At 42.1% G+C, this 11,199-nt stretch overlaps 2 protein-coding genes and 1 long non-coding RNA gene across 4 annotated transcripts in view; 2 read left to right on the top strand and 1 right to left on the bottom strand.

Annotated features, from left to right (window-relative positions):
* Positions 1-4,567, top strand: part of pi4k2b (phosphatidylinositol 4-kinase type 2 beta) — a 15,674-nt gene extending 11,107 nt beyond the window's left edge. The window contains exons 6-11 of the mRNA XM_015060241.1: positions 421-574; positions 798-862; positions 1,037-1,139; positions 1,885-2,018; positions 2,112-2,171; positions 3,221-4,567. Coding sequence (XP_014915727.1) covers positions 421-574; positions 798-862; positions 1,037-1,139; positions 1,885-2,018; positions 2,112-2,171; positions 3,221-3,394 — 690 coding nt within the window. The 3' untranslated portion in view covers positions 3,395-4,567. The remainder of the gene's footprint in view (positions 1-420; positions 575-797; positions 863-1,036; positions 1,140-1,884; positions 2,019-2,111; positions 2,172-3,220) is intronic.
* LOC106964617 (uncharacterized) overlaps positions 2,178-11,199 on the bottom strand; it is a 17,682-nt gene continuing 8,660 nt past the window's right edge. Inside the window, exon 3 of the long non-coding RNA XR_001428464.1 lies at positions 2,178-2,634. This is a non-coding gene — a long non-coding RNA (uncharacterized LOC106964617). The remainder of the gene's footprint in view (positions 2,635-11,199) is intronic.
* On the top strand, positions 4,875-10,552 carry LOC106964614 (serine protease HTRA3). Of its 2 annotated transcripts, XM_015060239.1 has the most exons (10): positions 4,875-5,528; positions 6,818-6,923; positions 7,152-7,374; positions 7,746-7,940; positions 8,444-8,476; positions 9,296-9,410; positions 9,499-9,549; positions 9,650-9,698; positions 9,784-9,879; positions 10,383-10,552. In XM_015060239.1, the coding sequence occupies exons 1-10, from the start codon at positions 4,889-4,891 to the stop codon at positions 10,549-10,551; spliced, it is 1,677 nt and encodes a 558-aa protein (XP_014915725.1). In that variant the 5' UTR covers positions 4,875-4,888; the 3' UTR covers position 10,552. The 2 variants fall into 2 exon arrangements, with proteins under 2 accessions (XP_014915725.1, XP_014915726.1); XM_015060240.1 differs by lacking the exons at positions 9,650-9,698; positions 9,784-9,879; positions 10,383-10,552 and having other exon boundaries at positions 9,504-9,549.

Here is an 11,199-nt window from a genome sequence, read left to right as displayed (position 1 = left end):
AAAATCAGTTCATACATTAAATGTTTTTAACCATTTTATTGGCGATGTACAGACAGAAGGAGCATGCTCTCATAGGATAGCAATCGGTGCAGTTAGCGAGAGGTTGCGCTTGTTTGATGCTTGTGTACTCATCGTGGAGAAACAACCTAATGTTACAGGAAAACTATCAGTTTCTGGTGTTCACGGCTTTGGGAGAGGAGCTGTAGCGCAGCAGAGAGCCACCTGTAAGGTGGGCTCGTTCATATCAACAGGCTACAGAAAAACACCCAACTTCTTTCAGGTCTTTGTTGCTGCTTTCCCTCAGTTCATCACGTCGTCAGTAAGCTTCCTGTTTTTATAAGCTGAACTGCTGCCGCACACTCAGGCATTTAGTTCATTTATTTTGCGCAGAGACGTCACGTTCCGCCTGTTTGTTTGCAGGTGGGCTCGTTTCAGCTGTTTGTGGAGGGTTACCGCGAAGCCGACTACTGGCTGCGGCGCTTCGAGGCCGAACCTCTGCCGGAGAACATCAGGAAGCAGCTGCAGTCCCAGTTTGAGAGACTGGTGGTGTTGGATTATGTCATCAGAAACACAGGTGAGGGTGTTTGCCTTGATGCAGTAGAGAGCCTTTTGTTATATTTCCTATTTTTACTTCTCTTAGTTTAATTGTTTTGAAAAGTCTACTGACCCTGGAGGTTAACTGTTGCTTCAATTGCCAGAGTTCTTTAAACTTGGAGCTTCAAGTTGTTGTCTCCTTATGTGCTTCAAGCAGTTGTGTCATCCAGGCATATGCAATATTCTGTTTTCTTCCTCTTCAGATCGAGGAAACGACAACTGGCTCATCAAGTATGAGAAGCCAGGAGAGGGAGACGAAAGTGACAAGGTATGCCGCATTAGTAGCAATGCTTCATCCTGGAAGCGGTTACGCTACAGCCAAAATAAAAGCGGTTGTCGGTCATCATCAGCCGCATGTTGACCAATGAGCGTAATCAATTAGCTTAATTTAACTTTCATTAAATTGGTCGTGTGACGAGGCTGTTCTCGACGGTCGTTTCAGGACGCTGAGTGGTCGGAGAACTGCACAGATTCCTGCATCAAGATAGCAGCCATCGACAACGGCCTGGCCTTCCCCTTTAAGCACCCAGATGAGTGGAGAGCATGTATGTCTGAAAACGTCTGTGACTTGTGCTTTACTAAGTCCATCTTTAACCTTAACTGTTTGAAAGTCTCTTATAATGCCAATTAAACAGAACCTGTCTTGCGGGGATTACTCATTGTGTTTTATGTTAAAGAAATTTAAAGACAAGTTAGCCAGTGTGTCACAGAAGCTGCTTGACATTTTGTCAAATGTCTCACTTACCCTAATCTGTCTGCTTGTAATCAGAAACAGACTGCAGATAATTAGCTTAGCTTCAGCTCTAGACAAAGGAGGAAATTATCCATCTTCCTTTCTCCAAAGCTGATATTTAACTTGTTCAAATTCCCCCTTTTTTTAGTGTTTTGTTTTCATTGCCCTACTTAACAAAACAAATTTTAATCAGCGATTGTTAAATTGAGTAGAGCATTACATTTTTTTGTCTTGATGAAATGGTTGCATTCACTTTCTTCTTCTGAAATTCATGCCTTCATACACATCTCACAGTTTTACTTGTTTTATGTTTTTGTGTGTTTGCGTTTTTCCAAGCAAGCTTCACGTAAATCACTTTATTACAGTAGTGTTCAAACAATACTTTCTACTTCCTGTAGCTCTAAATCAATAGTGATGCACATAAAGAGTTTATAATCTACACTGCTAGATGTTTATCAAACAATAAAATAGTTTTGATGGTAATTTTTTTTGTCTAAAACACCAATTATTTGTGAAGAATGAAGTTAAAGTGGATTGTGGTTGTGTCCATCTTTTAGACCCCTTCCACTGGGCGTGGCTCCCTCAGGCCAAGGTGCCTTTCTCCCAGGAGACCAGAGAGCTGGTGCTGTCCCGCATCTCCGACATGAACTTTGTCCAGGACCTCTGTGAGGACCTCTACGAGATGTTCAAGGTGTAAATCAGCACGTTTTCAAACAAAGCCGTCGTAGTTTTCCATTTGGCAGCAGTGTTTGTGCTAACATTAGTGATTTTTCTCTGGTTTCAGGCAGATAAAGGCTTTGATAAAGCCATGTTTGAGAGACAGATGTCTGTCATGAGAGGACAGGTGAGTTTCATCCTGCTTGAAAGAGACTATGAAGCATTTTTATAACATAAGGTAACATTGTTACTTTATTGTTCTATAAAATAGCCTGGAAAATATACAGCACTACCCCTTTAATGAATAAAGAGAAATGCATTGTTACGAGTTTGCAAAGCTAGCAGTACATACTCTACTTAGTAAATGTAGCTGGTTTTCTAACTTAAAAACAGATTGCATTTGATTATTATGAGATTTGATCTCCAATGTTTGGGATGAATTATTGTTCCTTAATAACTGTTGTTTTGTATTGTGTTTTAGACAGAGTAAAAGATTTTGGTAGTCTTTATTTGTCTAAAAAAAAAGCCACTATAGTCTTTTAAAGACAGCTGATTAATGTTTTGATATGAATGATCAAATTAATGCTAGTGAGCTGGAGAGAATCAAGACACACAGCGAGGTTAGTCACTTCTTTAGGTATCAATCAAATCTTTTAATGAGGTGGCAACAAAAGATAACAAGAAAATGTGGAAAAAAATATTGAACTGAGATCACAGAAAAAAATAGAATAAATAATTACAATGATTTTCAATTAAAATCTACATGGAATGCAAACGACAGGTGGAATATTGCTGTGATGAATTTTGCTAGTACTTGTAGAAGCTAACAATGCAGCCAACATTTATTTCTGTTTGTCAAAGGATAGCATTAGGACATAGAAAATAAGTACATATTTTGGCTCCAGTTTAAAGTGGATAAATGAAATTTGTAATGGCTGCTAAATTTTTAGACTCAGGTTGATTCTGCAGGCCTGCAGCTTAAAGTCCTGCAAATTAATAGGTTTGCACGGGTACAGGCCAGACACCCCCTGATATATGATACCCATTACTGTTTTTCTTTTGTTCTTTTTTTTTGTGTGTTAATTATGCCTCATTTTGAAGTGTTTCATTTATTTAAAAAAGAACATGCATGCAAACAGGAAGCGCTGTGTAGCAGCAGATTTGATTAACCTTTTCTGTTGTAGGTCCCCAGTGAGCTGCTTCTGCTGCTCATGCTTTGACTCTGTGTCCCCGCAGGTGCTGAATCTGACTCAGGCGCTTAAGGATGGAAAGAGTCCCATCCAGCTGGTGCAGATGCCCCGTGTTGTGGTGGAGCGCAGCCGCTCGGGCGGCCAAGGACGGGTGGTCACTCTGGGCAATGCCTTCACACAAACCTTCCACTGCAAACGGCCATTCTTTTCCTCTTGGTAAAGCGAGAAACCCGAGGATGAAAGCTAAGGAGAGACCTGTTGGCCAGCCTGTTGTTCTGTACCAACATCAGCCGGTAATAAGGGAGGATTAAATGAGGGCAGAGACTGGGAACAGTGCAAATCTGTCTTTGGAGTGAAAAAAGGAGAGAGGGAGAAGGCAAGCAATTTAACCTGCGTTGAATTGTTTGAAGGGAAGCTAAGTTGAGGCGATCTAATTTTATTTTTTAAGAGAGTGCAGCAAAACGTGGAAGCTGGAGAGATCAACATACCTCGATTTCCTGTCAGCGAGACCCTTTATGCCATTTTGGTGCGGTTGAATAATCAGCTTTTCCACAGAGGGGGGCTTTGTTCATTGTTTGGAAAGCAGCCTTCTTTTTGTTGTTGTTTGACAAAAATCCACTCAACTGCATCTGCTGAAGTTTCACATTAGGTCTGTTGGTGGGGTAGTTGCCAAAAAGCAGCACTTGAGCACCACAACGCATCACTTTAGAAGATAAACAGTGTTGGGTTAATCTAAGGGGGGACTGGTCTGTACGTCTCTGCATTACGGGATTTATTCTGCAGTTTGGAATTTGTCCTCATCTGGAGTAAAAAACCCCAAATTCATGCTTTGCCTTATAGGAATACTTTGTGTAACATACATGTGGATCTACACTCACATGGGTCACACCACTCTGTACCCATTGTTATATTTCAAAACTGCAATGTTAAGTGTCTTTAAGTCTACATACTGCCAAATGTTCTTTTTCTTTCTTTTGAAGAATTACGAAGCCTCAAGCTAAGAACCGAGATGAAACTTGAATCCAGAGGACCGGCGGTGGGGGAGGGCGCTCGAATGTATTCTGTTTACGGTTTACACACGGATTCTATCTCCGAAACATTTCAGTACAAGAGAATGCTGTCACAAATGGGACTTCTCATAACAATGAATGTATTTGTTGTTTGGCATGCGTTTAATTGCTGGCAGCTTTCTCTTGAGCCGCGTGCATTAAGGGACGACAATTCCTCTTTGTAAAATGTTGTTTGAAAAACATTTAGGACAATATTTCTCCTTTTAGCTTGATACCGTTGTGTTTTCTTATGTATGAATCTTGACATTTTTATTCCAACTTGATGATTGTATGAGAGTTGTATATTTAACAAACAAGAAATAATAAAATTTGGGAAATTTGAATCGTTTAGTGTCGGGTGTCTGTCATACCTTTTAGTGAAAGGCCTGAGGATCCTCAAACTGCAAGAAGGTCGCCTTTATGTGTTTTACTGGGCTCTATAGTATAAGCTGAGTGTTTGATGTTTAAAAATACATCTGTGTACCATACATGTGAAATTCAATTTCTAGGATATGTGAAACTGTTGCTGTTGTGTGTTTTTGTCCACTAGATGGCGCTTGAGGTCTGGCCAGGTTCTTAATGTGCTCCCTGTTGGAGGAGAGCCGCACAGGACTGTTTTTTTTTTTTTTCTGAAAAACTAAGCCGCAGCAGTGAAAATATAGACTATGCTGACACGCATGACTGACCATGAGGTTTTTTTAGGAGCTTCATATAGACGTAGACATGACTCTTGGCAGTCAAACCACAACTTCTTGGGCTACCTTAGCTACTGCAGGGAAATTGATGCTGATTTTTTTCATACAATAAATTATTCTGACTTTATGAGGACGAAATTGTTTCCGTCCGAACTTCGTGTGCCTGTTAAAATGCGTTTCTTCCCAGCTTTAGCCGTGTTTCTCTTCTTTACATACGGCCTGTCCGAAGCCGCGCGCCCGGAAAAATGCGGCTCCCGGTGCGACGTGAGCTCCTGTCCGAGCCCCAGCTGTCCCGGCGGCTACGTCCCGGACAAGTGCGGCTGCTGCCTGGTGTGCTCGCCGCGGGAGGGGGACCCTTGCGGCCGCAAGAACGACCTGCCGTGCGGGGACGGCCTGGAGTGCAAGACGCTCTCTGCTTCCGACGCGGGGAAGCGGCGGGGCTCGTCCAGAGGGGTCTGCCGGTGTAAGCAGGACCACGAAGTGTGCGGCACCGACGGGAAGACGTACGGAAACGTTTGCAAGCTGAAAGCTGTCAGTCGGAGAGCCGTGCAGAAAGGGAGAGCAGCAGTGAGCCAAGCGCACAAAGGACCGTGTTCGACTCCGGACCTAGGTAGGACCGCAGAGATGAATATAAAAAAACAGCGACTTGGAACAAACATTAATAGAAATAAATTTAAAAGCTATGTAAAAAAAAATAATAAGTACCGGAAAAGAAGGTTTATATGTATTTTTATTTTATTTTCATGGACACGTTCTGATGACTCCAGGAAAACATGGAAATCACCGTACTTGTGCAGAAAGGATTTTACTGTTTCTGCCTGTTTTACTCCTTTTCTGGTGTAATTCAGATGTTTGCAGTGGGGGGAGAAGTCCGGACAGCTGGAGGGTCAGCTTAACACCTGACTTTTTCACTGAGGAGTCATTCTGTTGTCGTAGGTGCTGAATGTGGTTAAGTAATGTCTGCCTCTAGTATCCTCAGTAACAACAAAATGAGGACTCCTCTTCCTTATGGATCTAGTTTCTAGAAGAATTTCACAGTTTCACTCTTTAGGCCACAAAGTGTGCAGCATTGCTGCTCTACCTGAGGATGGAAGGCAGCTGCGTATCTGGATCTTTTTTTTTTCTTTACATTAAATGTCATGGTAGAATTTGAATTGCCATTCATGAGCACTGGAAAAGTGTTAACTGGTTTAAATTGTTTTCAGAAATTTCACTAGATTTGCCATAAAACCTGTGTCTAATGAAGTGCAACCATCAACACTAATTTTATGGGGGGGTTTTATTGCCTGGAATGTCTGCTTATGTTTCTTCACAGTTTCAGATAAGAAAATATATTCAAAACTTTCTCGTTGTAGAGGTTTGATATATTTACATTAAACATACCATAAGGCTTTTTTTTTTTTTTTTTTTTTTTTACAATTTTGCTCATGTGCAAATGTTTTCTGCCCAACCAAATATTTACCAACCTGTAGCCTGAATGGTGATGTGCAGTGTGGCGGTATTCACACTCACTGAATTCCTCCAGAATGTGTCGTACACTACAACCAGAAACCTCAATGCCTCACTTTTTGGATTTTATTCAGTAATAACTTGTAAATATTGAAAAGAGGCTTCATGGGTCCAGAGCAGAGAGAAATTCAAACCATTTCGTCCTTCAGTCCTAGTGAGGAAGGATCATGTTCTCAACTCCAACACCTCTCTGCCCGGCTTTCTAACCGTACAGCTAGACAGATATTTACAGAAGAACAGAAAAGGCAAACAGGGTGGCTGTGACATGTCAAAATATAAAAAAAGGCTTGTGAGTATCTTCACAAGGAGGTGTATGGATGGGGATGATGTGACTTGTGTTTGCTGTCCTTTCTCTGTATTAATGCAGCCGGTTTGCTCATGTCGGCGCAGGTCGTTCTCTCACCCGTCCCAGCAGCCCCCGATACAAGTTCAACTTCATCGCCGATGTCGTGGAGAAAATAGCTCCTGCCGTCGTCCACATCGAACTGTTTGTCAGGTGTGAAATGTGTGAGTGTGTGTGTGTGAAGTACAGAGCTGGATGTCAAACCAAATGCTCCCTACAGATGAGTCCGACCCATCCGACTTGCCCCATTCGTCTGCTGTGATTTAGTTTGGACTTACTTTAGTTCTTCAAGCGTAGCCCCGCTTCGCAAGCTGCATCAGCGTCCACTCAGAAGACGAATTGAGAAAACCAGTTCAATTTTGTTCTCCTGTTTCTCTCCAGACACCCTCTGTTTGGTCGCCACGTGCGTCTGTCCAGCGGGTCCGGTTTCATTGTGACTCACTCGGGTGTGATTGTGACCAACGCTCATGTGGTAACCACCACCGGCACGGTGACCGGGAGGCCGCAGCTGCGGGTCCAGCTCCACGACGGAGACGCATACGAGGCCGCGGTCAGGGATGTAGACAGGAAGGCGGACATAGCGACCATCAAGATCAATCCGCAGGTAAGAGCGACTCCGTGGATTCTTCTGGTCTTTTCTTTCTGGTTATTAAATGAGCCAACGTGGAACATCCTTGTGTGACAATCTATAGAGTCTTCCTGCCAGACATTCAGAAAGCTAGCGGAAATACTTTGATAAACACCAACTCTGTGACTCACAGATACAACGCCGATGTGCGTATTCTCACACCCGCGTCCCAAATTCTTGGGCTGCTTTGTTAGCTTGAAAGTGTTCCTCTTTCGTTACTCCTCTCCGGTACGATTTATTCATTTTTCTTACTTTTTCAGCTCCGCATGTGCTTTTTACCCGACTTCTGTTTCTCACTCTGTTGTGTTTGTGTTTGTGTTTGTATGTGAACGTTCCCGTGGGAGCAGAAGAAGCTTCATGTGCTGTCTTTGGGCAGTTCGGCTGATCTGAGACCAGGGGAGTTTGTGGTTGCCATCGGCAGCCCCTTCGCCCTGCAGAACACGGTGACGACGGGCATCGTCAGCACGGCTCAGAGAGACGGCAAAGAGCTGGGCATCAAGGACTCAGACATGGACTACATCCAGACTGACGCCATTATCAATGTGAGAACATTAACAGACTTACAGACTTATTCACGTGCTAATTATTTCATACCCCTAACAGATTTACAGTGCAAATACATTTCTCTCGACAAAGACATTTGATAGGAAAAGAGACAAGCATTTCTCATGCAAAGTAAACATTTTTATATTTTTATTTATGTCTGAATAAAGTATAATTTTGCATGATCCTTCAGGCATTTTGACGGTGAGCTCTGAGTCTTAGAGGTTGGACGGCCTCCCTTTCATAACCCTAATCTTTGTCTCCTTCCACAGATTCTCTATCAAGTGAAGTATGATTCTGTCTGGGCTGCCCCAAAATGTTAATATACATCTAGATGGAAGAAACATGTTGGCCAAATTTTCAGATTTCCTTAAACATAACTCTGCCAGGGACAGCATCCATTTTGGGCTTAATTGTATGACAAAGAAGTAACGATTAAGGCCACGCTTTTTATGTTTGTTTTTTTTTTTTTTTGTTCTGTTTTGCATCTACATGCAACCAGTATGGCAACTCTGGAGGACCTCTTGTGAACTTGGTAAGTTATATTTTTGTGATCTCTATTTTATGGGGTTTTAGTAAAAAATCTTATGAAAGTGGTGATTTTTATTTTTGCCATAACAAAATATCACAGTGTGATTTCTTCTAAATATATTTTAAATATGACCTGACTGCTATCGGGACCCTACGCTGTTGAGAAATGGTTGCTTGTCGAAGGCGTGGATTCTGTTAAAGTTTGAAATGTTACACAATCGCTAACGTTTACCCATGACGTATGTAATACGCCAGCCCAACGCCAAGAAGCTTACCAGAAACTGTCTGTGACATAAACAACCATCCTCCACTTCAAAGAGAGAAGTGCTGATCCAAACAAGATGGCCGTTAATGTTAATTCAATATTTGGAGGCGTGGCCAACATGGACTGAACAGTTCGATCACTTCCTCCGTTGCCATTCCTAAAACTACCAGCAGACTTCAATTCTAAAACACTGCAGAAAATCAGTGTCGTCATTCACAACTTCTTCTATTCGCTGATTCGTCCAGACGACATTCTTCTGAAGGAATCCAAGTGAATAGGAGAAAGCCCAGATGAAGCACTGTAGGGAGTTAAGAATTGGTGGGACGGCAATGGTCGGGCTAGGTTGGGGTTTTTTAACGCAAAACTCCCTCCTCTCCTGAGTTTTGAACATTTCTTATGCCTGACTAATTTATGGGTCAAAGTTAAATGGATTAGCAAACTAAATCTAGTATTGTTGAGACTGAAACTTTTGACCAGGATCACATCACTGGATTTCAAGACAACGTGTATCTTAAAGAGCAACATGTTGCACAGTACTTTAGATGCATTGTCTTGCAGGACGGCGAGGTCATAGGCATTAATACTCTGAAAGTGACCGCAGGAATCTCCTTCGCCATTCCCTCAGACAGGATCAGTCGCTTCCTCTCAGAGTCACAGACCAAATATACCAAAGGTGAGAGTCTTAGGTTGATAAGGATGGATTTGTTTTTAAGACAAAAGTTGTGTAGTTCATCTCACTCCAGCTGTTGCCTGTGTGACAGAGAAGACCCGACTGCAGAGAAGACGCATGGAGGAGACTCAATCTGACACAGGTGAAAACTCCTAATGATGGAAACACGATGATATAAAATCTTTTTTTTTTTTTTTTAAATAATAATAATAATAAATGTAGCACTTTTCTGTTTGTTTCAGAAACAAAGAAGTACTTTTTAGGCATCAGGATGATAACAATCACCAAAGTGTGAGTTAAGGACAAAGACGCACTGTAGGTTGGGTAAGAATAGACTTGTTTTGTTTCGTCTTGATGGGCTTTGTGTGCACCTCAGTTTAACGGCAGAGCTGAAACTTCAAGATCCGGACTTCCCCGAAGTCAGCAGTGGCGTTTTAGTGCAGCAGGTGATTCCTAAAAGTCCTGCTGAGAGGTATGAACACACACACACTCTAACAGATAGACAATATACACAGTTCCTTAAAGCGCTTTATATTAACTCGCTATGAAATATTTAGACCAGGGGTGTCAAACTCCAGTCCTCAAGGGCCGCTGTCCTGCAGTGTTTAGATGTGCCACAGGTAAAAAACAGTGGAATGAAATGGCTTAATTACCTCCTCCCTGTGTAGATCGGTTCTCCTGAGCCTTGCTAGTGACCTAATTATTATTTTCAGGTGTGGTGCAGCAGAGGCACATCTAAAAGTTGCAGGACAGAGGCCCTTGAGGACTGGAGTTTGACACCCCTGATTTAGACCTTTGAGGTTAAACTATCTCAGGATATTTTGAAAGGAAGAACTGCAAAACTATTAGGTTAAGGATTACTATGTTCCACATAGTAAATCTAGGGTAATTTCACCCTTTGAGCCTTTTCACATGTTGTCACATTACGTCTATAAACTTGAAACTTAAAGAGTCGTGTCCTTTTGTTTTGAACAGTGGAGGCATTCGGGCTGGTGACGTTATAGTGAAGCTAGACGGACACCTGGTGCACGCCACCGAAGACGTCCACCGAGCTCTGCAGAGCGATCTTCCTCTCCTGCTTGAGATTCGCAGAGGAAACAACGACTTGCTGTTTAACGTCCGCCCTCAGCTGCTTGGGCATTGAAAAGATCGGGACGGGACTTTATTTTTCGGCTAGAGCGGTCCGGTGAGAAGAGTGAAGATATCAATCGATGTGCGGTATTTTCAGGAAATACTGCAAGCAAGCAACTTTTCCAGATGCATTGATGTATATTTTGTTTGATTCTTACTTTCAAAATGTTTGTTTTGATTTATGTGCAGTGTCGCGTAAAAGTATTCATGCACCTTGGGCTTTCTCGTATTTTTTCATGTTACAGCAACAGATTTTAATTTATTGCTGTTCAGTCTCGCGTCTTTTGCAACCATAACCCAATTTTATACCAGCATCGCCTTTGTTTAAGATACTTTCTCAGCAGGTTTCCTGTCCCTGCTCAAGAATAGCCGTCCCAAAGCATAATATTGCCACCACCTTGCTTCAGCATGGTAATGTCGCACTCAGTGTGACTTTACTTTTCTCCTGCGCGTAGTATTTTTTTTCTTGCTAACCAAAAAGTTTCAGTCTCATCTGACTGTAACAAACTGAAATCAGGACTTTTATGGCTTTCTTACAGCAATGTTTTTTTTTGTTGCTATAAAGGCCAAATTTATTTAATTAGAGCTCTCACCCCCCCCCCCCCCCCCACAAAAAAAACAAATTTTTTTTAATATTTTTTTTCTTTTTTCGCTCAAAAAT

This window comes from Poecilia latipinna, unplaced genomic scaffold (assembly GCF_001443285.1).
Source record: "Poecilia latipinna isolate Pla-1442-1.1 unplaced genomic scaffold, P_latipinna-1.0 Scaffold1695, whole genome shotgun sequence".
Taxonomy (NCBI): Eukaryota; Metazoa; Chordata; class Actinopteri; order Cyprinodontiformes; family Poeciliidae; genus Poecilia; species Poecilia latipinna.
The sequence above is the reverse complement of the archived record's forward strand: the minus strand, read 5'-3'. Positions and strand labels throughout refer to the sequence as shown.